We start from the raw sequence: 27,737 nt of genomic DNA on the forward strand, positions 1-27,737 counted from the left end.
CATTAAATAAATATACAATGAACTTCTTTAACACATGAAAAACCTTGAGGCTAGCCAAGATAATTAAATTTTATGAAATCTGTGCTTTTCACAGAATTATTCTCTTGTGCTAAGGTAGCATAGGTATGCTTTAGATCTCTTGTTCAAAACTCATTCTTAACGGGGAAGGCATATTTTGGCCCAATATAGAATTGTCATATTGAGTCAAAATCTGGATACAAAGTGAAGAATAAAAAATAAGCAGTTTATTTTTACTACAGCGATGAATTGCTCCATAATTCTGGCTGAATCTCCTAGGAATAATTGTAGAAAAATAAAAAAATATATGTGACATAAAACAACTGTCAACTCATGACCAAAAAGTGCCATGAAAGCTTTAGAAATCCTAAACAATCAAGCTGAATAGGCAAATAAAACTTAATGCTCAAAAATACCAAATAAAGCAAAGTTTTAGCATGACAGTTGTAAATTATTTATATCAATCAAAAAATGTTATGATCATTGATTTAATGGCAGAAAGCTCAGCAGAAGCAATTGATCATTGTACCAAAAAAGGTAACAAAGTGTTAAGATAGGGAACTGAATGAAGATTAGCACTGAAAACACTACAATTTCCTCAAGGAATAAATAACAGGTCTTCACCTCAACTCTATGTTTATGAGTCATTGCTTCTAAAAAGGGAACTGCAGAGGAAAGACACAAAATTGCATAGAAAAAAATCTCTTCTAAGTAAGAAAAGGATCGCAACTGGGCAAATCGGTATGTTTTTATGCTGGATAAAAACTACATTTTTGTCTCAGATTACCAGAAAGATGATTTAACAAATGAGTATCTGAACTTCCTAAACCCAGTTAAAAAAATATCATAAAAAGAACAAGGCTTTTTAATTCGGTGAAACTACAGAATTCATTGCCAGTGGAGGTGCTCAGGGCAGAAACTTCATCTGTTCTGTATGTACACATTTCAAGACTATACAATCCCTGTCAACAGTTCTGAAAAAGATGTTAAAACTTTGGATTAAGGCCTAACCTAATTTCTTCTGAAATAAAAGCAACACACAGTGATTCATGGGAAATATTTTTCTACCCATGCTTACTTGAAGAATCTCCAGTATCTGGTTGTCGCCGATCCCGCAGACAGGAAGCTGCACCAGTGCAATCACTGTGCTATCATTTGCTACCCTCAGTGACATCAAGACTACAGAAATAGAGCATTTAATAGTTGGGAGAGACCAGGGCTTCCCTTAGGGACAAACTGGTCATTTGCTAATGAACCACCACGTAGACAATGTAACCCAACCACACAATTCTGCACAAATTCTACGAGGTCCTTCTACTCCTCTGTGCTGCAATGCACTCTGCAGCAGAGCAGCTCTGCCTCACAACACTGTCCCACTGATCACTGCCATTGTAGCATTCCCTTCCCTGCACATTTTCAAAGACTGCATTGAAAAGAAGAGGCAGGGAAGCAGAGATGCAACCAGAGATGGACTACTGCAGGATGCATTTCTGGCTGATGAATACTCTGAGTTTCTAGGGATTATGGAGAAGTAGATATTTGAAGATATGGCTTCTAAAGTTAATTTTCCTATGTTATTGCAGCACATATATGAAAGTACATGTATTCTGTGAGAAACTATGCTATCAGTATGTGTGATTAAAGAAAAAGAGTTTATATATCAGTCCAATGTATGAGAAAATTAATTAACATATTTAGCATGCAGAGAGATGGATTTCAGCCAGCACAAGACAGAAGGAAAGGGATTCAAGCATTGAACATGGTGTGAGACAGTCAGAACTGGCATTGGGAAAAAGCAGGTAGGAGGCTAATTAGCACGAGATTTGGAGAATGGGAGAAAAGCCCTTACTAAGAAAACTCCACTAGGCTTTCCCTACTTTTCTCCTACTTTTTAAATAAAAATGCTTGACTATTTACTAACAAATTATATTAGCTTCTCAGATCCTACCTCTTTTCTGTGAGTAGATTTTTTTTGATACAGTAATTTCCCATCAAGCACATAGCCCATTCATTTGTGCTAAAGCATTCTTTTCAAAAACTTTGTAACAGGGTTCAGCATTAACCTATATATTTGTGAGGTATACCTTGTTTAATTACTTACACAGGCACATATGTAAGCAAATTTACAGGTGGTATCAGCTAACATGCTGTTTGTCTCATCAATTCTAGCTGCTTTTTCCTGCTTAAAACTTCATTTCTTCCTTGCATTCAAACTGAGATGGCAACACCCCTTGCATCACTTCTACATTTAGCCTACACACAATTGTGAAAATATGGTGTTGACAATTCCGTGAAGGAATTATCACAAGTTCTGAAGTTTCTCTTGTCACTAATTAGCATAGAAACATGGAATGGTTAAAAGAAAGGAAGGAAAAGAAGAAAGGAAAGTATAAAGCACTATGCACCACTCCTGTATCAGCACAGGGCGTGTCTCAACTGCTGCAAAAGCAACCGTGGATGTGATGTGCTCTGTAACCGGACTGACATGACCCCTCACAGACTGTGACACTGGTGGCTCCTAGAAGGACAGAAGGTTGGGGTGGCTCTCCACAAGCAGTTACAGGATTTTTCCTAAATGCCTTTTGCAGAAAAAAAATACTCAAATATCCAAAAAGGTCAAAAATCAAAGTCAAGAGGGCTAGATTACAATATAATATTATTTACGTTTTTGTAAATTCATTCGTTTGATTAATTATATATACTGAAAATCATAGCTAAGCAAAGTGAAAGTGAGCAAGTCACAGAACTGTCCCTATGGGACATAAAGAAACTGTTTACTCAAAATTAATCTAGCATATTTAGAGACTAAAACAAAAATTTAAAAAATCAAAAAGAAGAAAATTGTTCATTGTGTTTAAAGTCTCTGCCTTTGTATTAAGACTGGTTCAGGACAAATCACCTTCTGCTCTTGAAAATACTGCAGCTCTGTTACTTGTGGTACTGTTCTGCCAATATTCAAACAGCTTTAGCTAAATATCAGTGCCCGTTTTTTGTATAAAACATACAAACTCTGAGAAGCAATCTACCCGAGTTTATACTGCTTTATCTGTAACATCCTTTCAACACTACTCTTCAAATTGTGAACTGAGCTCTGAGAGGTTAAAAATGACTGAAGCTTTTTATTTGACATAATTTGATTCCATAAAGGATCTTTGACATACGACAATATTACTGCACAGTACTTTAATACCTTCTTTAAAGTCTAATATACCTTATTCAAATGCATTTTAAGTAGTTTAATCTAAGAATGGAAAGCAGGCTTAGATGGTGCTCCCTCCTTCGAGCATCAGAGGAATTTCTTGAAAATCTTTGTCAAATATTTAATTTCTGCAATTTCCCCTAATTTAATAGAAACACCATTTATTGGGGTTCAGCGCTTGGACCCTGCCAAGCTTTGCAGCTGATTCACTCCCATACTAAACTAAAATCTTGAGCATCCTTGTTTTTTTCTGCTGACTCCTCCTAGCAGCTAGCTGAGATGAGTCTTCCCTCCGAACAAGGCTGAAAGGCTTCACTTTGCCAGCGCTGTGTTATGTAAGGGCCCCGGGCAGCGCAGAAGGTGCGGGCGAGGTTTGCAACAGGCTCTGGCCGGCACTGAGGCTGCAGCTGCGGGGCTGCCACTGCCACCGGGCCCGGGAGCTGCCACGGAGGGCCAGAGGCAGGATGCCGATGTGGGACACGGCTCTGCAGAGCTGTCCCCGAGGACGGGACAAGGGCAGGGAAGTGCAGCTCAGACCCCATGCGGGCTGGCTCCAGCTGTGCAGGAGAAGGTACAGTCTGGTTTGGTCAAATGGCTGCTGACAGCATGCCTTGCTTCCCACTGCTTCTGCCCCGGCTCCTCAAAGCTGCAGACCCTGCTTTTGGCTTATTTCCCTCCACCTCCTTGTCTGCTCAGGTTTAGACTCCAAATTCCCTTCCTTTTTCTATAGGAGGCACAGTCCCTGCCAACTTCTTACTTCTGGCCCTGCTCCCAGGCTTTCTGCCCCTTATTAAAGGATAGAAAACCTCCAAAGGAGATCACACTTTCTTTACATAATCTATTTAATAATACTTCTCAAGTAATTCAAAGCTAACTCTCACTCCTGAAAAGATCTCAAAGGACTCCAACAATTTAAAAGACTAAAATCTGTGTTGAATTATTGAATACAAAGGATGACAAAACCCACTATTGTGGGCTTCCACAAATATACCCAAAATACCACAAATGCTGCCAAGTTCAGTCAGTCAAAACTGTGAGTCATAAGTGACTTAAAAGGCGTAAGGGCCGAGCGCCTGAGTTTCTTTCACTTTTTTTCAGGCCTGACACTTTCTTTGTCCTTTCTCATTTGAGCTCTTGGTATATACTATAACCGAGTTCTAAAGCTGTTCCCACAGCTACAAGGGAAGAAAGATCAATGAAAACTTCCTTCAGGAAGAACAACTTCAAAAACCCACACCACATCACATCAAAAAGTTTGGACTGAAACTACAGCAAATGGCAACACCATATCACTGTGAAGCCCAACTATGCACCCTACTGGTGTTTTTCCAAAATGACTGCGAAAATGCATTGTGTTAACTGAAAGGAAGATTTTGATACGTTCTAACCCATTTTATTCAAAGACCCTGCAATTAGGCACGCATCTCTGCATTCATTTTCTCGTTTTTGTATATTGTATAGTTAAAATGTGAAATTATCAAATTTATCTACAAAGTGGCACACACAGACATCTTGACTAGACCAGAGGCTCTCAGTTTTTTTTATTTCTTCAGGCTTCTAGTTGTAAGCAGTAAGGTAATTACTGCCCACTTCTGAGTTCAGCCTACAAACTAATTTACATATCACGTTTCTTTCAATGGCAGATAAACTGGGGTAGAATTCCAACACACATACTGGTATTTTCCTCTATGCTCCTTAGCAATTCTTCAATCAGAAACCTTTCTTGTAGAAGAATAATTTCTTATTATGCCCACAGTTTCATAAGTATATCTAACAACAACAGTTGCTAAGATAACCATTTTTATTAATTTTGAGCATCTCCACAGGTAATGTTCAGATCTTTAATTAGGTGTCATCCTACAGCACTACCAAAATCAGGCTCATTCATTAGTCAGGGAGCTTAAAAACTAATAATTAATGGGACTCATTCTTCTCAACTTTCTTTTTTCTTGTCAGCAAGGAACTGTCTGAAAATAGTTCTCTGCACTCCAGAAAAGAGAAGCAGCTGCATAAAAGAGAAAATCTCTTATTTTCATATATTCTGCTGAAATTTCTGCTTTCCCTGCACCATTACAAGCAAACAGTGTTTCCTGACACTTAGGATTCCAATAGTTTTAAAACATATTGCTTTATCCTCTAATATCACATTATGAACCATAAGCACAATTATGACAACTGATATTCTCTGATTTTTTTCTCCTTTCAAAGGGCAAATATTTTTTAAAAGACATGCACCTCAGTCCTCTTTCTCTCAAATGTAGCTTATTTCACTTGAGGTGTTTACTCAATGATATTTCTACTAAGAACATTCGACCTTTAAACAAACATTCCAGTCCTTTGGGTGAAAACACACTGGTTGAGTTTCCTTCCACTGTTCCCCTCCAGCATGTTTGTTTAGTTCAATGCCATATTTATCCTGCTCATTGATTCTGGTCTGCCAATAATACCTCTTTTCAACAAACTCCCTTCTAATATCCTTATACAAGGTTTTCCCCGTTGCTGGGATGCTGAACATCCATTTCACTTGTAATTAGAGCAGCCACAGAAAAGGCAGTATGGGTGTCTGTTTTTAACACCAGAGGATCTACAGATCATGACAAAAAGTGATTTCAGGGCAAATTATCCCCAATTTTCTGAATATTTAGTGTACCAAAGTGTAAAGGTAGAAGAGAAAAACATTTAAAAGCTCCATGCAGAACCTTGAGGTAAATTTAGGAGCGCTATCACTGTGTGATAAGCCATCTTTACCTTTTTAATTCCACTTGATACATCTGTATTAGTGAGTTTTTAACACATTTTAACATATTTGATTCTTAGAGAACTGAGATTTCTTCTGTGTTTGTAGCTCATCTGATACAGTAGGATTCTGATGCTAACAAGGTGCTCTAACTACTACTGTAATATAAATAATAATCACCACAAAAGCTGAAGAAGAAAACAAGAGAAGGCAAACTGTGCCAACATTAGTGTAAAAGCCACAGGAAGCCCTGAGTAAGGAAGACCATGAAGGGACAAAATATAACTTCAGATCTTCAGCTGGTCTTGCTAGAAGTCATGAAGGATGCTCTAATCAAGGACACCTAATGCCTCATGCCAAGCCCACGGTAGTCCCACCAATTAATTAAAGATGTTATTTGAAGGTATGGTCTGGAAAGAACAAAATCCTATATGGAAAATCCTAGATTATGAGCAAAATCAGAAAGTTTGCAAGAAAGATTTATGCTGGAAGGAGTCACTTATAATACTTGGCCTGACACTTTACATTTGAAATTGCTGCCCACCAAGGTACATTTCCACAAGACAGTATCAGCAGAAGATGCATAACACTGCAAATTGTGCCTTATCACTTCTGTGAGCGTTCCACAGAGTGCAGGCACCATTCTAAGTACCATCTTAAACAGAAAAATGTTTGCAGTGGTAGAAGAAAAAAAATGAAGCTCGTGTCAGGAAATTTTAGGTGGCTGGGATCAAGTCCAACAAATCCTCCTGACTCATCCGTTATCTTCCTAGTTTTGCACTTGTTCTTAAAAACTGTCTGTTTTCCACCCTAAATTGTATTTCTTCATGGCCCCCTCTTAAAGCCCTAAAATGCCCTCACAGAATGCACAGCAGCAGATCTGAATCCATGAAGCAGATACAGCAGAGATTAACAACACAAACATGAGATTACAAAGTATTGGCTGCAGAACTTTCAGATTAATGCATCACATTTTTGGGCATGTGTCTGAACTCATTCTAGCTGGCCTGTGAACACTCACAAGAATTGCTATGAAGTGGAGAAATGAAGGCAGGTAAGTTCTGTGTGCCTGCATCCCTGGATTGTTACTGCCTGGTGAGTACTGGATTCTGTAGTAACCAATCAGGCAGGTATCCAGAGCTATTTTGTTATATTGCCCAAAACTGTTGCCAATGAAAGTAGAGGAAATACTGCATCCAGTTATTGCAAACAGCTATTAGTTAAATGGTGCAATATGAAAACACCTGATTTAGGCCATCCCTGCCTTACCTTGATTGTAGAGAAAGGAAAAGCCATGTAGCTCTCTGGTTAATTTGCCCAACCAAGTTTCACAGGGATCACATTTAAGAATGAAATAATACAGACTGCATATCCAATTATAAATTACAAAAAGCTTTCTAGGAGCTGTTGAGAGTCTTCATCTGGGAGCTCACATCCCTTTCTCGTTACAGTAAATGAATCATGATTTCACAAAGCTGTGTTTAACAGTCCATCTATAAAAACACGCCTAACAAAGGCCAGCTGAAGTGCTGCCTGAGCACTCAGGCAGCATCCAGCTTTGACTGGTAATCATATTATTCTACAATATCAGAGTCAAGTAAATAATTATAATATTATAATAATATTATAAGACATGCTGCCTTCCTGAGAGAGGGAAAACAAGAATTGTGTTTGTAGTTGAATGCTGAACATTCTCCATGTCACACTAGTATGCGACTTCAGTATTTTTCCTTTATCCAAAGAACTGCAAGAAACCTCACTGAAAAGCATATTGCTTAGACTTGAGTACTGTATACTCCTAAGTATATGAGCACTGTATACTCCTTACTTTTCAAGCAGGTTGAGAAAGCACTTTCTGGTTTCTGAACATCTGAGCAGCTCCAAGAGCAGATCTTCTCCTTGCTGGTTTTTCCCCTTCTTTGTCATTGCTAGCCTTTAAGCCCCCTTTCCCTGAGCTGTCTTCAAGGGCAATGAAAGGCAACACATTATACAGCTGCTGATGTCAATAGATACCAGAAGTTAAATGTCAAATCTTCATAAAAATACAAACACTATTATTTGCTTCCTTTCTATTTGCACAGTGGTATTCACCACGGTGAGAATAGGATATGTACTTTCCAAATTCTGTAGCTCTGAGGGGTGCTAGATAAGTATAATGATAGTGCAGCCAAGATTGCTAAATTTATTACAGGAGCCTGTGATCCCAATAGTATATTGCTAATAACAGTGCCAAATATCCAAAGGCAGCTGCTCTGTAGAGGTTATCCAGTCCTGTATGCTCCCTCACAGAATGCTGCAGAGCAATAGGCAAAGGCATATTATACCAGTGGGAGAAGCAAGCTGCTCTTCTTAGATATAGAGGAGTAACAAACATCCAGTATTTCTTTGAAAAATCAAGGAAAACTGTGCCAGAGGACAAAAAGGACATCTGTGCCAAAAGAAACCAGAATCTCTGCAAACTGAAAGTGTCTCTACTGCTGCAAGAACGATGAGCCAGCCCACGCTAACTGCCCTATTCCATTAACGCAGTCTAACCTTTTTTTTTAGTCTAAGCACAGCTTATAAACAATTTGTTTTCCATTCACAGCCCCCGACTTCAAAAATAAATGTCTTTGTACTAAAAAAAACCCCCAACGTTCTCCTAGAAGTTTGCTATGACATTTTTGCAAATTCATGCAGTCTGAATTCCAAGGTGCTCACAATCAATCTTTTTTAAATTTTATTCTGCATTTAGGATGAAGACTTGGGTGTTGGGAGCAATGTACTTCATTTTCAACTTTCAACGCATACAATTATGTTTCCCTTATTTCAACAACATTTTCAGTTAATATTTTCCAGTGACTACAGCAAAACCTTATGCCACAGCCCATATTTCAATATTTTTTTTACTGCTGAGAGTATCCTGTCAGTTCTTCCATTAGTACTGGCGCATCCTCTTAAAATAAACCATCTGCTAAAGGCAAATTCCTTTGTCCCCTGCCTGGGTACACTCCCCAGCTATTTGGACAACAAAGATGGGAAGGGAGTTAGATGGAGAATTCTTTAGGATGGTGAAGAATATTCAAAAAAAGCCGTATTTTACTTGAGTGATAAATGGCACATTCCTGAACGCCCACCGGGACTTCCAGAGAGCAGAGGAAAAAAAGTTAGTAAAGGCAGACCTTGACAGGGTGACGATGACATTTTACAACTGTTGTTGAAGGACTGCCTGTGTAGGGTCAGGCCCTGCCCTTGGAGATGTTTGCTACTGGCAGAGATGGTACAATGTGACAGGCAGAGTTTAGTCAACAAGACTCTAAAAATTTATGTAGAGATCATGCTGGCAAAGAGTGATCCTAACCAGTAATACTTTTTATATTAAATGCAAAGTGCATGCATGTGTGTACATATGACACATTTATGTTTATATAATTTATATAGACAGATATGCACAGCAGCATCTGGATAGTGACAGATAAACTTGAGCATGGCTGACTTTAAAAAGAGGAAATCTGCAGCTGTTTAGGCACTCAGACCATCTTCTCTCTTCTCATCCCTTTGTGTAACTAAAAAAGACCTCCTTCCAAAGTGTAAGGAAGGAAATACAACCCAGTGCTGTGAAATCCTACTTTGAAGTGTTCCAGTAGCTATCCTTATTGGAGTATCTGAGTAACAGCTATGCAATACTTTCATTAATATTTCTTCTATTGTAACTTGAAAAACTCTTAAAACTTGAAAGAAAAAAAAAATTAGAAAGACCTTCTATGGAGGCCAAAGGTATTTCAACATCTTGCCCAGCCTGCCCTCAGCATCTTTAGTATTTGGCCAAGTGCATCTTCATGCTTATGGAAATAAAGCTGAGTATTACTGCAACACTTGCAGACATTCTGTGTGCATCACTCCTCCCTGCTCCTCTGGAACACTCCTGAAATACTTCCACACCAAGCTGGCCTGTCTGACTGAAGTCCTGCTTGCTGAGGATACAGATGGATGGGCACTTTGAGAGAATCCCACTGAGTGAAAGGATTGAGACTTAAAATCTCTCAAAAACCTGAAGGCTTTAATTGTAACTGTGGTTATTGTCTTCGTGCCTAAGTTATGAAGATACTCTGATTTTTTCCTGTAGATCAATTCCCCTATTTCAGGAAGAAAATATTTTCCCATTCATTTCTGTGCACAAACAAGTTTTAAGGGCGTGTGGAATACTAATATTCCCATCCTTAACCTTCTGTAGTATTGCCAGGCAGTGATCAAGGAATCCTCTGTCTGAGACAGTAACAGAAATCAAGTGTCTCAAGGTCAAAGGAAACATTCTAACTTCTTTTGTTAGAAAAAGCAGCAAGAAAAATTTCTGTCCCCACTAAAGACTGCATGCTGACACTGACTGTACCTGCATTACAGGATCATTATTATTTCCATTAAATTATTTTATCTTTGCAGACATGCCAGTGGTGACCATACTTAGACAAATACTTAATGACAGAAAATTCCAAGCAGCTTTTGCAAATAAAAACAACATATTTTGCTTAATAATAAAAATCAAATTTTAAAAGCCATTAGAATTAATCACTCAAACTCTAGTTTCCAAGGGGAAACAGCTCTGGTGAGGCAAAAAAATTAGCAAAAGCCAAAAAACCCCAAACATCCAACAAACCTAAACCAAAAAAACCTCCAGCAACCTAATAAAAATATTAAAACAGACATGCTACTAGCATATAGAATCTAGTGATATATTTGAAAAGCCACTCATACTGACACTTCTGTTATTTGCTATTTTTAAGCACAAGGCTGAGAACCTGCAATAGAAATTGTTGCAGTCGTTGCTTCCTCATATATAACAAGTCTGCCTCTTTTTGAGCACAACAGTGGAGAAAGGTCAAACAAATAAAATCTATCAATAACAGGAAAATAGATTGAGCAATATAATCTTAACTTCTACTCTAGAAATAAATCTGGGAAGAATTTTTGGCATGAATGATAAATGCACTTAGACTCAAAGCCAGTTTAGATTCACTCACATAAAATTCTTTTGGACAGAAACAATTATTTACTACACAAGTATCTAATGCCTAACAAAACATTAAGGTATCTAATCTACAATAAGAAACTTTGATTTTTCAGGAAAAAAAATTACACTAACATTGACCTAGAGAAGCTTACATTTATATGAGTGTTACTCTTTTCCCTGAGTCATCCCATCAATTTGCTTTAATACAACACTGATCATGATGTGGCTCCATACAGAGTTCAGTTCAGAAATTGAGACTTTCAAGGGAGCTCAGAAGCATCTGAAGAGCAGGGATAGTGGTCATTGTACATCACTTCCCTGCAGCTCTGGGCTAGCTGAAGGACAAACCATGGACCCTTATTGTGCCTGGGGCTGCAGCTCACTGGCAGGTGGGCACTAATGTAGAGACTAAATACATGGCAATAGCATCCTACACCACCACACGAAGAGCAGCTGATATTCTGTCATCTAAAGACAAACTACACAATGGTCCACATATCTTTTGACATTTTAAGAGATGATGGACCTGACAAGTCACAATCATCCACCAAGGAAAATGGTGGTGGAGTAATCAAGCAGGTATTATCTAACAAATGCCAAAGAGTATTTCACTGCAGCTCCATCTGCCCAAATTCACAGTGCCATTCTGAGAAGAAATAAAAGTAACCTAAAACATGCACTCAAAAATATATCTCTAATTAAAATTAAATGTAAACATAGTCATCAGTTAACATCCTTGGTAGACTTAAACTGGAGACCTGAATTTGTTGAGAAATGTAAATCAATCAGTCTGAATCAATTCAGAAACACAAATCAAGGTCAATCACAATTCAGAATTTAGCAAATTAAATTACTTGTTCATTTATGGTTAAATTCCTAAGGTTAATCTTAAGGCTGCATAAGCTTCACCTAGTATTATGCTTGAGACTTAATAATTTGCCTTGACATTTAGAATAGCTCTTACATAAAACTTTGGATTTGTTTTTAGATAAAAAGCAAGATGACAGAATAAATAATGCTGAAAATATACTCCTCTTTCCCAGAAGAGTTGTAATCTTGGATCAAAAGCCTCCAGATTTTTTTCCTCTTTCCATCAGTATTATATTTCCAAACTTGTTCCAATTAAACTCTTTTCCATCTGTATTTAAAACTATTAACTACATATATTAAAACCAGTAATATGTACATTTCAGGTTTTTTCTATATACCTGAGCAATAAAATATACATGTAAGACGTGAAGTATTTTCATTTCATTAACTGTAAAAAGTCTTAACTGCTTAAATATTCCTTTTTTTTCCATTATTTAAATTATCTTAGGAAAAATAAAGTGGCCAAAACTGTATAAAGCCACTACTGTGTTCATACACCATCAATAGATTAAATTATTATAATAAATGGGTTACAGTGCAGCAACAATATTGTGAAGCAAGTCTAAGCTACCAGAGAGGATTTAAATCTTGGAAACAGCTGCACAACAACCACACTTCTCTGAACAGTAACAAATTAAGGGCATCCACAAGACTCCAGCTGTGCTAATGAATTCTTCCTTCCACATCTACAGAGACAATCAAAATACCTGCAGGACTTTTTAAAGAACATGAGCACTCATATCTCCATTCTAAGAAATTCAGTCTGATCCATGCCATTTATGTTATTATTCATTTCTCATTTTACTAGTTTTACAGACATTATATTCAAATTACATATGCAAATTAAAATACTCTGCAGGAAAATCAAGATAAATGGAAGTATAAAACCTGAAGGATTTTATTTTAAAAAAAGAAAACAAAAATCAAATTACTGAATAATATCTACTACCTCAGAAGTTATTTATAAGATGTCTCAATGGGAAGATGAGTTTGGACTAGACGACATTAAATGAAAAACTGCAATAAATCTGTGCTTCAGTACAGACTAGACTGCCTTGCTCAGCAATATGCTCCATGGCAAGTTATATATACAACCAGTATAGTGCAGTACTATGTTTTGATCACTACATTTTTTTCACTGTGGGAATGGGGCTACTCACAGCAACAGTTACCCAACACACTGGAAAGGACAACAACAACAAATTGATTCTAAGTCTGCTGTGCGCTATAAAAATCTACCAAGGAGATTGGGGAAGTGAAATAAAGATGGCATCACAAACATCCATTAAACACTAAAGCCTCTAAAGAGCCTTGAAACTTCATTAGGAATTAGAAAGCCCGTGGAAGTGCCGGTAAGAGCAGCAGCAGCAGCACAATGACACAGCCACGGCCGGGGGGCAGCCCCTGCGCACAGGGGGACCGGGCACACGGCCCCACAGGGCCCGCCGGGGCAAGCGCTCCATCCTGCTAACGACAGCAGGCCAGCACACACACACCGAGATCCTGAAGCTGCCCTGAGAGAAATCACACAAGCTATCACCCCCGATCAAAGGCTTAACATTTAGACAGTGCACTAAAAGTGACCATTCTAGGTGAACATGTGTGTTCCCCGTCTAAAGGGGAGACGCACATCAGCTAATCCTCACTTTCTCATTATCTCCTCCTTTGTTGCCTCTTCCATTTTGTCATGCATTCCGCAGTGCTTTATTCAGACTGCTCTTTGTACTTATCTGTCTTTCTTTTCTCCTCTTTTCCCTAATCTCCTACCCTACTGTGTTACTTTTGTGCTTTCCGTGCCGACATCACAAACCTCTAAAGCATTAGTGAACAGCGATTCTAGCCAACATCACTTCATTGGCAGTATATGGCAAGAAGAGACAAAACAATGCACCTACAAAAGAATTTCTAGAAAGGAATGGGAAAGTGAGAAAAAGAAACCTGCATTGCTATAACATTTCACAAAATTATTCCTTGGATTTTAACTGCAATGTAAACGGAAGCACACTGGAGATTTTCTGCTTTGCTCCAGCTGCAGGTTACCTGAACCTAGCTGTGTGCATCTTCAGTGAGAGCAGGCTAGCACCAGCTGCCTCCAGCACTGAACTTGTTCATATTGGAAATAACTGCAGTGCTCTGATTGCCAAGAGGAGCACCTTTGTCCAAAGGGCTGATTTTAGCCGGAAAGGCATAATTCTGTATTCCTTTAAAAATACACTTTTCAAGGTGATGATTTCAGTAATTTCTCAAGTCCAATCAAGGAGTTACAAAACTAAAAACGAAAAGGGTATCTTAGACATAAAATTCATTATATGAGCCCGTTATAAAAGCTTTCAAAGTCTCGTTTTTGGTCATTCCCAGAAGATATTGGCACTGACTAAAAGGAAAAGAAGGGAACGGTTTCTGTGCATCTACACATTGTAGGGGTGGTCAGTGTTTGTAGTGCTATGAGACCTGCACAGAATCTGTCATACAGGCAGCAACCATGAGATCCATTCAAACACCTCCAAGCTGTCACACAGCCTCCCAAGGTAGCTGACACACCGGTGAGGATGACTCCCAAGGCTCTATCAAGCAGGGAGGTCCCAAAATGCACCTGCATCCCAACGTGACCTTCAGAAGCCCTAGCAGCAGTGCAGCACTTGAACAGCTTCAGAGGCATATGCAGCTAAAGAATCAAAGGTTAGTCACATCTTACTTATTATTAGAAATAGATGGTAAGGTCCTTGAGAATAAACACTTCATGTTTGCACAATGCCTAGTACAACAAAAACCTTGTCAACGAATTGGTCTCAGAAGTGCTACTGCTATCTGGGGTAGCTTGTACAAAGCCAGGGTTTGTTTCAGAGTAATAAAGATCAAAATATGGATGTAATGGAACATCAGAATAACAATCTCAATCTACAAGGTAGTAGGTATTCATATGTGCCTCCAAGAGCTGATAATTCTATTCTTTATATTTTTTCCCTTTTTCTGCAATGTAGACTAGAAGTTCTGCAACATTTCTGGGTTGAAAATAACCATTTGCCAATATTCAACATAAAATACAGGTGTATTTTTTATACATACCACTAAAACTGAGTTTTTCAAGGGCTAATATCTGGCACAGCATAGCATGATGACTCCTTTTAAAGAGGAACTGAAGGGCAATAAAACAGATTTTACTTAGTTTGGATGAACAGGTGCTAATCTGACTAAGTGGTACTGCTAATACATGGAGAGGATAAAGAAAAGAAAAAGGATGCAAGAAATGGATACACATTTTAAGAGAGTTGCTGTGCTATCACTCTGTGGCTTAACATAATTTCATCACTTTATCTTCTCACTTGCTGCCTTAGCAAAATGGTAAAAGGAGGCATCACTTACAAACCCCAGTATCATCCACTTAAGAAAGCAGAGGTATCACTAAGAAATAAAACTGAAATGAAACTTTGTCAGCAGTCCTGCACACTCTCACCACTTCTAATCAGGAAGAACTTGAACCTTCTGGAAGAGTGTTGTGAGCTTAACACAGGTGAACCAGGTATGGGATGTTAATACAGGTATGCAATGCACCAGCTGGGAATTGTATGCTTTGACAGTCTCATAGAAATCATAGAATGGCTTGGTTTGGAAGGGATTTGGAACAGACCTTTAAGGTCATCTAGTTCCCACCCCTCACAATGGGCAGGGATGCCATCCACTAGCTCAAGCTGCCCAGGACCCCATCCAGCCTGGCCTTGAGCACTTCCAGAGCAGGCACATCCAAATACTGAGGCTTGCAATCGGTCACTGCAGCAGCAGCCCAGCAGATACGGATGTTCCACAGGCAAGGAGCTCTCTTGCATCTTGGCTAGATCACCCATATGAAGAGCCACAGGTATAACCAAAAGCCATTAATATCACAAACCATTAATATCACAAACTTCCCATTTTACTAACTGCAGTAAACAACAGACTTGGCAGCATCACCTTGCCCAGACAGCCCTCTGAAGACACCCACAGTAGTCCCTCCCTGGCCTCTGCTGATATTTTACACATGGAAAAAACTCTTCACTGGTTATTCCCTCCATTGCAAAGAATAAACCTATTTTTTAATGAGCCTCCCAGTTTAACACAGCTCCCACAACTTGTCCCCAGCTTCAGGTAAAGTCACAGTAAAGTAGCAAATATAGCATTTTCATTTATTGAGTTTTTGTATGGGCATACTGCATTGAAATGCAGAACTTCTCCAATGGGGACACATTTATTCACTTGGAGAAAAGAAAGCATAAGTTATTTTTTATGTCTTCCTGCTGTTAGGATTTGTCCTCAGTAAGAATTTACTGAGTGAAACCTTTAAACAAAAGGTTTCCAAAAAAGATTAGTTTAGGATGTATGTAGACATTACTTATTTTAAAGTGAAATCCAGCAACATTCAGAATTATTAATGGATCTCATTCTCATTACATGATGAATGGAACCAACAGTTCACTGGATGCTGTCAGCATATAAGTTATCCACATATCTAAATACGAAACTTTTCAACTTTGCTGTGCATAAAATGAATATACTACAGCATAAAGTAGTTGTAAAGATGACATTTTGAAAGCTCCTTTCAGTTTTAATTTTTATTTTTGTGTTCTGTATCCCAGTGCCTGAGTGTTTTGACTAGATTAAGACTATTAATGTAGAAAATGTTCAGTTCTGAGAGCACTCTTGAAAGACTTAGGCATACTAATTTACACAATTATACTCAATTCTTTAGGTCTATTTTTAATCACAATTTAAGAACAATAAAACCGCAATTATACAGTATTAAGAAATATTTCAGTATGATTCTAAATTATGTAGCAGCACGAAAATCCATATTTTCAACTCTGACTTGTGTACTTAGCTATTTAATTCTGTAACATCCTTTAACATGAGACCTCAGAAAAAGTGTACTTCCTTTCCTGATCCTAATTATCAATACTTAGCTATTAATGTATGAATTTATACATGTACATACTCTCCACATTTGCATGCTACAGATACAGACTTGCCCATTATTATCTGTCTCAAATCTCTTTGCAAAGGTTCTATGGCAAGCAAGAAATTCTTTTTACCGTTGGCTATAATCTCTTTTTCTTTGAAGGCCCCAAGAGTAGAGATAGATTTAGATAAAACTCTTTAATAGGACCACACAGACGAAGACCCATATAGCAGAAGGAAATTGTTCTCCCATGGGGAGTTGGTAACCTTGAGCAGAGCAATGGTGCAGTGGGATCAGTGCTGTGACAACAGTTAGCACAGACACACCAAAGGCAGGGGAGTGAGGCAGCACTGCCCGAGCACAGGGAACACAGCCATGCAGGACTGGCCACATCCAGGAGCATCCAGGCACCATAGAGCTCTCTACACCCCAAATCCTTCCCACTAACTTCATTACTTCCTTGAACAGCAAACAACAAGCTCTTTGTCCCAAATACAGCGCTGCGAGACTTCGCAATTAGAAACAAAGCTGTCCTGAAGAAAAACATACCAATTATGCTATTGGCATCATCTGTGAAAAACATCCCACTGAAAGACAACACACTCAAACCACTGTTATGCCTTAAAGATGTTTCCTCAAATCCTATCTGAACATTTTAGTTCATTGTTTGTAGCACCATGCAATGCCAGACAATATCTTCACATCACTATTGATTTCTACATTTTAAAGACAGCACGTATTTTTTGGCTCTTTCATCCTCATATTTCATAACCAATTTATAATTTAACATATTCTTTGACATCGTTTAAGTATTTAAGGAGTACATTGTTTTAGCTTATCAGAATATAATTTATTTTGACCAAATTCCCCCCACTTAGTTTGAAGGCTGTCACGGTTCTTTACCATGATCACACTGCAGTTTCTGAAACTATAACACAAACACACCTACCCCCTAATCGAAGAGAAAAGGAATATACCAGTACTGTCGAATTATAGTAACCTATCACCTGTGATACCAGCTTTCAAGTGCTATAAGCACACACTTCTTTTGGAAAAATGTATTTTCTTTTCTAGCACTTTATTGCAGCCATACGCAGCTGAAATAGTTTTTTTGCATTTCGTAAAAAGCAATGTTTGACTTTAAACACGATTTCCAAAATTTCAATATAAAAATAAAATTTGAACTCATATTTTGTTTTTCACATTTACTCCATTTCCAGCCAATCTTACACAGGCAGCAGCGTTAATTTTGACCTAGAAATTTCTATCTCATGGTTGCTGAAGAACAACAGTGTAGTTGTACATCACTAATTATATAAGTGACAGCACTGCTCGTAATATTTGGCAGCGTAGCAAGCCAATTAAAACATTAAGCACAATACCTGTGCTAATCTGACAAACACGCAAACACAATGCAAGAAGCACATTGCCTTATTAGCAAGATTCTCTTAACTCCATATAGGATAAATGTAAAAGATATAGTACTTACAGTGAATTCACAGAAATCAATGCTATCAAGACTTTTGCTTCTGTGTATTCTCCCTTTTATTCTTCTTAAAGAGGGCTTTCCCTGACTTACACTACAGGTAGCACCATTGGGATTTTCGGAAGATGGAGTTACCCTGCCAAACAAAAAGAGTCACATATCAGACAAAGAATATATTCTTTAATTCACTTAAAGTAAAACATTTACACAGGAAAACACATTATCATGCTAAACATACAAGAAATGTCATTCCAAGTGACAGCTTTCAATCACTAAATGCCAAAACAAGACCACAAATATGTACAAGTCCAGCTCTTATCAAGACCACACTGCTTGCAGATGTTGTCAAAAACATTCTGAAGTTATCTTTTTTGTACAAAAGTGAGTAGAATCAGAAAAAAAGATCTATTATAGAAAAATATATTTAACTTCTGAAAATTTAAAAGAACTATTTTTCTTTATTTCTTCAGTGGAAACCCAAGTCCTGTGATATGCCTTGATGGCTGTCAGTTAAATCACCAGGAGGCTTGGTAATATTTGGCTTTTGACCTTTTCCAGTTTGAGTGCTGATGGCGCTCCAGCTATTCTAGCAATGAGTAACAACCAACAATAATGACATTCATAGCATCTGTTAAAGTTATAGGGTAATATATAAAGAAACTGCACTTGATAAGGCCTTTCATCATATTATAATCTACACACAGTCCTAGCGGGAGTCCATAACAAAAATATTTGGAGGAAGCAATCCATATTTCAATGAGCTTGTTGGAAATCATTAATGAGCAGAACTAAGTGGGGTTAACAATTAACTAAGTGCATTAGGATTTGTGAGGTGACTATTTTAAATACAAAATAGTCCCTAGTCAGACTGGCACTTCAGGAAAAGGAAAACTGCATTCCAGCAATACACTCACCAAGAATCACCTAAAAACCTGAAGTCTTCATGTACAGATTTACACTTATTTCTCAACTGCAGTCATAGAATATTTAAAAAAACAACTTAAACAAGAAAAATATGTATTTTTTGAATTTCCCTAGTGTTTGGACAACAGTTCAGTATTTCTCTCAGAAACCATTAAAATTCCTCTCACAAAAATATACTTTAGGATTTTTTAATGTTATTTTACTTATAATTAATGGCTTTAGTACGCACATAAATGTTTCTGCAAAAAAGAAAGAAAGGTGGAAATGTCTTAAACACATGCACTACCAAAACAGGATATTGCATAGTGGGCCACATCAACTGCTGAAATACACAATTCCAAATACAAAATACAATAACCACATGTTGGATACACTTATTTGATTAGTGAGACTTCCAGGTCTACACAATGTCGCGGTCAGGATAACGTGCCTATGGGACAGCTAGGGAGAAGAAGTCACAATACCCAAACTTGAAAATTAAAGCAAATCCTTTCAAATCTCTTAGTCAATTAGAAGATAAAGCCCTTCATTTTTTTTGTTTAATTACTGCAACTACCAAATCACTATTTTGTTTTTAGATGCCTGGTTTTTGGGGGGTTTTCACACATGCACACTGACACACATACAAACAACTTGCTCCAAGTTCTCTTGATAACAGAGTCATTTGGTTTAGACGATTTTTCCCCTTGGGTTATTTTATTGCCAACTTTAAACTGCAAATTTCTACCTGAAAACATAACTGTAATATCCATACATCTTAATTACAATATGAAACACCTGCTGAGACTGCACTAGATTTTTTTGTCTAATCATATGTGGATTGAATTCTGAGAATCATGCTTGCCTACAGTAACATATTTATTCACACAACAGAAACTTCAACACCACCACAGATTCCCTGCTAAAATGTGTTCAAGAATTACCAAGACAGATTTCCAAAGAAAGACAGCTGCTCAGTCTGTACCCTGTTGCACAGACAATGCCAGCAGGTTGCTCTTGTGTGAATGTCTCACGTGTAACAGAGCACTCCAAACATCTCTGCTCAAGGACCCATCTGAAGACACTGTGTGTGCATGGCAAATGCAGGTGCTGGAGCCCTCAGAGATCCATTGTTCCCCTGCTGTCAGTCTGTGTTTATTCTCTCTACAGGGAATCTTTGAGGGCTGCCTACTCCATTACTTATAATTTGGGTTAATTAATCTTCAAATGCAACTCTGATGAATTAAATGCTTGGCAAGTTAGACCTCCTCCTTACTCTTAATAGAAGCAGATAGAAGAATAGAAGTATATACTTAATAGAAAAGTTTAACAGCTGTAAGCTGCACTGGGCTTTTCCTTATTCTGAATAAGATTTCAAGCCATTTATTTTAGGGCCTTACCCACCAATGTACATTTCTTTAAGCTGCAAGTCTTTTAACATTTTCATCAGAAAATGTTTAAAAAATTAAAATGATGAAACATTTTCTGACTGAAAAGTCTTCATTAAAAAAAAAGAAAAAGAAAACTACTTACATGGGAAAAGCCCAAACAAACACAATTAACAAACCAATCCAAGTTACAAAGTTTAACGAAGAACTATACTAGTGATATGTTTTAAAGGCCCTTTTGTTTAGGATCTTCACTGTTCACAGCCACTTGAAAAAACGAACTTGCTGCCACTGGAATCCAGCTTTCATTCTGCTAGAGAATAAATTATGACTGTTACTTGTTAGCTTCGAAGATACAGAAAAGTCTTTTTAAAGTTACACTTAATTTTCAAGATAAAATGATATGAGAAGGAATATCACACATTATCTATTCCCTCCAATCCTTTATAAAATCATCAATTTCTAGATCTCTTTACAAGCAAATGAAGTACTATTTAACCAGTCAAAGAAAAAATCCAATCGATATCATTGATATTGGGAATTGGGAAGCTTTGCACTGTATGTACACCAAAGGAAGGATCTGAGGTGAGATATCCATACTGACAGCATCATGGGGGGCTTGGACTCCGTGGTTGAGGAGGAAACTTTGGGACAAGTGCAAACCAATTAACTAACAGCTTCTCTGGTGCCTCCACTCCCACAGCCTTAGCAAAGGGAAGGAAGAACAGACCTGAGGCAGACTTGGATCAATATTACCCAGGCTTTGCAGAATGCCAGATGCAGCAATGAGACTCTCAAGAATCCATTTCCAGTAGCACTCATGTAGCACTGCAACAGGAACTCCTTCAAATACATATTTCCACAGTGAATATACTTCAAAAGTTCCGACTATAAAGTTGCAAAATAAACCCACGTGAATGCAAACTCATGAGAAAAACTCCAAAGTGTTTTGAGATTGACTAGAAACTAAATTATTAAAAAATCTGAAAAACATAATTTTAAAATCCTTCTCTCTTTTGAATCATGCTTTGTGTTCCAAAGTGTTCACTGTAATCAGAGAAACAAACTACTCTTTTTATGTGAATACTGAAACTATAATGCAATACTCCGTGGTTCTGGCATCTGAACCTTAAGTTAAAAAAATACTTATTAACATTTGCTGTATCTGATGGCCTCCTTTCAACTTCTATTTGAATTTCCGAATAGATATTAATAGCAAATTAATAAGTGAATTGATAAGTCACTGTAATACCTGCATCAGGAGTACAGAGGAATTATCACAGGCTAAAGGAGAAAAAGATATAAAAGCCCGTTTAAAATATCTGCTGACCATCAACTACTTTAAAGCAAGTATTCTTGAACAAAAGTCTAGGAATGATATGTTCAAGGAAGTCTAAGGCTTCAAAAAGTAGAAGATAGCATAAGGATCTTTGAAGGTGATGAACAATTCCTGATGCCTCGCTTCAAATTTGCTGTATCTGTTCAAATAATGTGTTTAAAATTCTGGAAACATAACACCTTTTTAATGGAGCTCATCACAGGAATCCTAAATTAAGGCACCCAATTCACTAACTTTTGAAAATTATAGTCAAGTAAAATGGAACCATTTTGTATATCCCACCTGGAGTCTGAGGCCCTTATTTATTATCCACAATTCTTACAATGGTTTCACTGACCTTGACTGCTTCCTGATCATATATCACATTACATAACCATGACTCTCAGTAATTTCTCTAGTTTGTAAAATAAGCAAAAACCCTAAACTTTCACTCTCTGGATTTCACTGACAAGCTCAGTAGCCTAATAAAATAATGTGCAACAGTGACTTCAAGGTGAAGTGTCATATCAAGGGCTAATGACTTACTACATATGATAAAATAATCAGATGGTATGAGTATAATATGAGTTTATGAATAAAAGCTATATTTATGTTCTATTCACACATAATCACTATTTATAACAAATTTCAATACTACCTAATGGATTTTGTAGTTAAATTATGTCTGAAATTACTAAGGTCGGCTTAATTTCTAGACAGACCGGTTACATTGAAAACCTTTCAACAACTTCATAAACTCTTCTTGTTCAGTGATTAGAGTTTAGAACAACTTCATAAAAATCAGCCTCTGAATGTTCAAAAAACATCTCTTGAAATGACACATTTTCTGCATTTGTTTTCCAAGTGCAGTATTAGTGCTAGAGTTAATGCAGAATGGACAAGGTTTTGACAACTATGCAGCCTCAACAACACTTCCAATGGTGACACAATTATTACACTTTCCATATACTGCAAGTAGCCTGCCTATGCTATAAAGAAAGCATTTAAGTTCTTGTAGCAACATCGAAGGTGAACTTTTCAGAAACTTCTGCCTCTGGTAGCTACACAGATCTCAGCTGAGAGATGTATAAAATTCCCATAATTATTATACCTCCTATTAGAAGTCAGGCTTCTTCAGCACCACTGAAAGTGAGGACAGAGACTGGGCTCAGCTCAGTGTTATCACTGGCTTCTGGCTCAAATACAAGGCTGGAAAATCTGAAATTTATTCCACTGATCAGACTGGAAACCCTAACAATTATAGTTAGTCAGTATTCATATTTTTTGAGAAAATAAAAAGCAAGTTTGAAACAATGTTAGAGACACGGAGTACTCAGCTGCTATGCTCAATTCTTGGGCATCTCTGCAAGTATGCTGATTCCAAGGATGGTATCCTGCCTTCCTCAGGAAAAAAAAAAAAAAAGTATTAATTAACTTGCAACCTAAATCGAGCTTTACAATGGGCTAAACTGAAATCTTTATCCTCATTTGAAACAATATTAACTGGAACCAGTAATCAAAAATGGAAAATATCCATTCTGAGGATCTGTACTTTTCCACAGAGTTCTGTAGAGACACCAAGAAGATCAATCTTTGATGTTTTCTCTTTCTCCTACATTAAGGTGACATTTTTCATTATTTAATTATACTAAATATGACACTACTTGGAACATAAACAAACAATGGCACTTTTCTCCCTAGGGATGGTCCTAATGATAAAACAGACATTCTTCATTATAAGCCTGGGCTTCTATAGCCAAGACCCAGCTTAAATACAAAGACTTTGAGACAACAAAGTATTCAGATCAGTGCTTAATTCCAGACATGCTGGTTACTCCTCACTGATTTCAAATAAGTTTCCTCCTACCTTTGAAAATAAATGTGCCTGTGCAGTATCTTACAAGAAGCAGCTATCATTTAACATCCAGGCTTCTATATCACACATTCTTTAACAACAGCACCAAACAAGGGAACTGGAGCCTGTCAAAATTGAAATTCTGTAGTGCACTGCATCTGCATTCTTTTCTGTAACCTAGATTGCCTCAGACAACTACCAATCATTCTTAAAAGAATGCAAATATGGAATAGTCTCAGCCATTTCCATAATCTCCCCAATGAAAACTTCTCACTAAACTGAGCTTTTTGCCTTTTTTCATGATGCTGCACTCCCTGCACCAAGGGGAGCAGCGGGGGTGTTCACCAAAGCACAGCACTCTTTCAAAGGCAAATGCTGTAAGACACACAAGGTAATATTATTGAGAAGAACTATTAGAATGGATAGGATATCCTGTTGGGGGTTTTGTTGGTTTTTCATTTGTTTATTTATTTGCCTGCTACCTTAGCCTTGTAGCAGAGAAACAAAATAATCAGTTGGACAAGTAATTATGGTCTACCTGTGTAGCTCCCCCTAATAACGTGATTTAGCATTTCCCTATTGTAAAAGGACTCAGGTTGCACATATTGGGGTTTCAGAAAATACTTATAAAAATTTACTAGTTTTAAACTACTCTCAGTTCAGCTGTCAGTTTTTCCTTGACCACCTTTGCAGATGTTAGTCCCTGCTGAACTCTACCTGTACTAGCAGAATTATGATGGTGGGTTTTGTATCCAAATACTGTCCCTCCAGCAAGAGGATTAAAAACATCCTACTCATCTCGTTTAGGCTCCTATATATTAGATTACAACGCTGCACACACACAGCAAAGGGTCTGAATCAGCAGTTCAGGACTCCAGCATCTTCCTCCAGCACTGAGTCCAAAACTACTGCCTCAAGTAAACCTCATCATAAAATTATAAATTCCACACAAAGCAGGTTTCTGTCTCCTCCACCTCCCACTGAAAGCCTGTGGCATAGCTTCCTTCTCTCTGTTTAATTGCCTGCTTTATTCTTAGACACTTAATAACTATTTATTCTTAACCCATTGCGAGACATTAATGTTTTAATTTGTAGTTCTGCCTCCATGCATCACAGAATAAGACATTTTTTTGGGGGGAGGGGGGAAGCAGGAGAAAATTGGAGTGACAGATGCTCTCTAAAGAAATAAAACATTGCTGTTACCTTTTTCATTTTCTTTCAGTAGGATTCAGGTGGATTATCTCCAACAACAAAAGGATGAGTATTTTAACCCTTTTTTTATTAAAATATGTCTTCATTTCCACTTACAATATGGATTCACATCAAAGAGCTTATGAATCTCATTGGTTAAACAGAATTTTTAAAGTTTTTAAAAATAAGAAAATAAAAATAGATTTAAAAGCACCCTGTGACTATAAATGGACTTGATTTATGTTTTCTTTAGGTATTTTTGAGATTTCCAGTGATAGAGTATTAGAATATGCTTTTGATTCATGTATTGCAAATATACACAAATATTGCACTGATTTGAGTAACAGCAACATTTTCTCTCTAATTTTCAGATTTTCTTAATGCATTATTTGATAAAGGTTGTGCACAAATAAGGAAACTTTAACGTGACAAAGTATCTTTAATCACTTAGAGAAGTGCAGTATTGTATTGCAGAAAAGAGTATTTCATCCATACACATAAAATCTATCCATACACATAATGCCTAATGCTATTAAAGTTCTCAAAGCAAATGAGAATACATATCATGTCACCTATTAGTAAGAATACCCCAGAGACATGCTTTCAAATGGTAAAGTAATTCACACATCTCCCTAAAATTTAAAAAAGTTTGCTTTATTTTTTCTTTAACACTTTTAGTCAATTAAAACTTCTCACAGCATTGTATTGCAGCAACATGATGTCAAGTTAGAAGTGTTATGAAATGCAATGCTTGTGGTATGTATTAGTGTGGAGCCACATAATATTTTGCTGTGCCTCAAAAAGCACAGAATCTCACTGTGAAACAGGACAATATAGAGCTGATCTAACTCCAGCTGAAGACAAAGCAGGAGTTGAATCAGGTTCTTTCAGATGCACTCTTAAAGCACACAAATGTATATAGCTTTCCCTTAACATTCTAGCAGATAAAACACTTCCAAGAAGACATACATAATATTAAATAGAACAACTGTCATCATTACACTTCCCATCATTAAACTTCACAAAAGATGTAACATACAACTGCATCCACTGCTGCACATAGACAGGAGTGGCATTTGGGGAGGATAAAATAGGTATGGTACACTTCATGTAACTTACATAATGAGAATCAAACTACTAAATAAATTTTAAAACCCTGTGATTAAATGTAACAAAACTTATCTGCATGAAAGATATTTTAATCAAACTTAATTTTTTTTCATAACAATCAGGATGAACAGATTCATCAAACTGCGTTCCATCTGCAAGGAATAGCAAGGTCTGGAATTAATGACAGAAAGCTTACTAGTTCCACATTATGTTTCTTCAATTGATACACTTTCTTGATACAGTCTATACTAGCTGAAACTGTGGGGAAAAGTAAGGTATAAAAAAAATCCACATTCTACAATTCATATAAGGCCCATTTTTGTTACAATGCTGACATGAAAATATTTTATTTGCAAACTATCTATGTTTAAACAAAACGACCTATCATGCCTTCTGTGACACTTTGCTTCACTAGGACCAGGTAAGGACAGTGAAAGAAAACTGCATGACCACTACCACCTTAATATCACTCCTGGTTTTTACAGATATGAAATTTTCAGTGTACAGATTTGTGACTGGCATGTTCCTCTCAGAAGATCTGACAAGTTCACATATTTCCTCCTTATGATTTGTCCTGATGCTGACACGTCCCACGGCTCCCGTGGAGCTGACAGTGGGCTCCTGCCCGCCCACGAGTGACTGGGTATTGCAGAGCCATACGCCCGGCAGTGCCCTACTCACCTACATTACACCACTATACTTTAATACATTTTTCATAACGTTGTTGATTCATCCAGAAAAATCAGTTCAGCACACAATCGGCAAGCACAAAAGGAGTGAGAATCAGTGAGGGGAAACGCAGGGTTTAAGGAAAAATGACCATATTTGAACTGCACTACCTCTGGCGCTCACTAATCTATTAGACCTGCGTCTCCCGGTTCGCATTTTCTCGGTACACCTGTCAGCAGCAGCAGGGGCAGGGAATTCGGACCCGGCTCTGCACAGCCCGGGGCGGGAGCACACTGCGCTACACCGGCGGCAACACTCGGGCTGGCACGCAAGCGGTGCCCCCGCCGGAGCCGCTCCCGCGCCCTCAGCCCGCGCTGCCATTGCCGCTGTGCCGGGTCCGGCAGCGCCGTTCCCGCGGGAGCGGAGCCTTGCTCCGGCCGCGTCCTCTGCCTGGCCGGGCGCGGACAGCTCCGCCAATGCCTCCCGGCGTTTCCGTACGGCCGGCGGCGAATCCGCCGGGAACTTTGCGGCCCGGCGATGCCCGCCAGGAGCCGCAGGCCGGGTGTGGGCACGGCGCCCCTCATGTCCGCGGGGACCCCCCGCCGCCGCGCCCGGCCGTCCCGCCGCGGCCCGCGCTCGGCCCGGCCCGCAGTGCCCGCGGCCCCGTTTGTGCCTACTCACCACAGCTTCCTCTTTAAGGGCATCAGACTGCCCCTGTTGGAGGCGGTCACCCCTATGGCCATCTGCAAGACAGTCAGGTATTTCTGATACTTCATTTTGCCGTCGCCCCCCCTGTCCCTGCCTCGTCCCCGCCGCCGCCACCGACAGAGTCTCTCCAGCCGCTGCATGCAATCATCAAATTTTTATTTCCAGGCATCTGCCGTCCCTGCGTCGCGCTTCTTCCCCTCCTCCTCCTCCTGCCGCGCTCCCTCTCTCTCTGCCCCCCCGGCTCACGCTCTCCTCCTCCTCCTCCTCCTGCCGCACTCCCTCTATCTCTGCCCCCAGCTGACGCTCTCCTCCTCCGCCTCCCGCCGCGCTCCCGCTATCCCCGCTCCAGCTGACGCTCTCCTCCGCCT

The 27,737-nt window shown here is 38.5% G+C and overlaps 1 protein-coding gene across 9 annotated transcripts in view; it reads right to left on the minus strand.

The window, feature by feature from the left end:
• The window catches only part of TJP1 (tight junction protein 1), a 158,757-nt gene extending 131,233 nt beyond the window's left edge, over window positions 1–27,524 (minus strand). For all 9 annotated transcript variants that reach the window (XM_088172463.1, XM_088172462.1, XM_088172460.1 and 6 more), the window contains exons 1-2: window positions 27,343–27,524; window positions 18,231–18,363 (exon numbers count right to left, since the gene is read on the minus strand). In XM_088172463.1, the coding sequence (XP_088028589.1) occupies window positions 18,231–18,363; window positions 27,343–27,509 (300 nt within the window). In that variant the 5' untranslated portion in view covers window positions 27,510–27,524. The remainder of the gene's footprint in view (window positions 1–18,230; window positions 18,364–27,342) is intronic.
• Window positions 27,525–27,737: the final 213 nt, after the last annotated feature.

The sequence above is a fragment of the Sturnus vulgaris genome, chromosome 13 (genome assembly GCF_052056855.1).
Source record: "Sturnus vulgaris isolate bStuVul1 chromosome 13, bStuVul1.hap1, whole genome shotgun sequence".
Lineage (NCBI taxonomy): Eukaryota > Metazoa > Chordata > Aves > Passeriformes > Sturnidae > Sturnus > Sturnus vulgaris.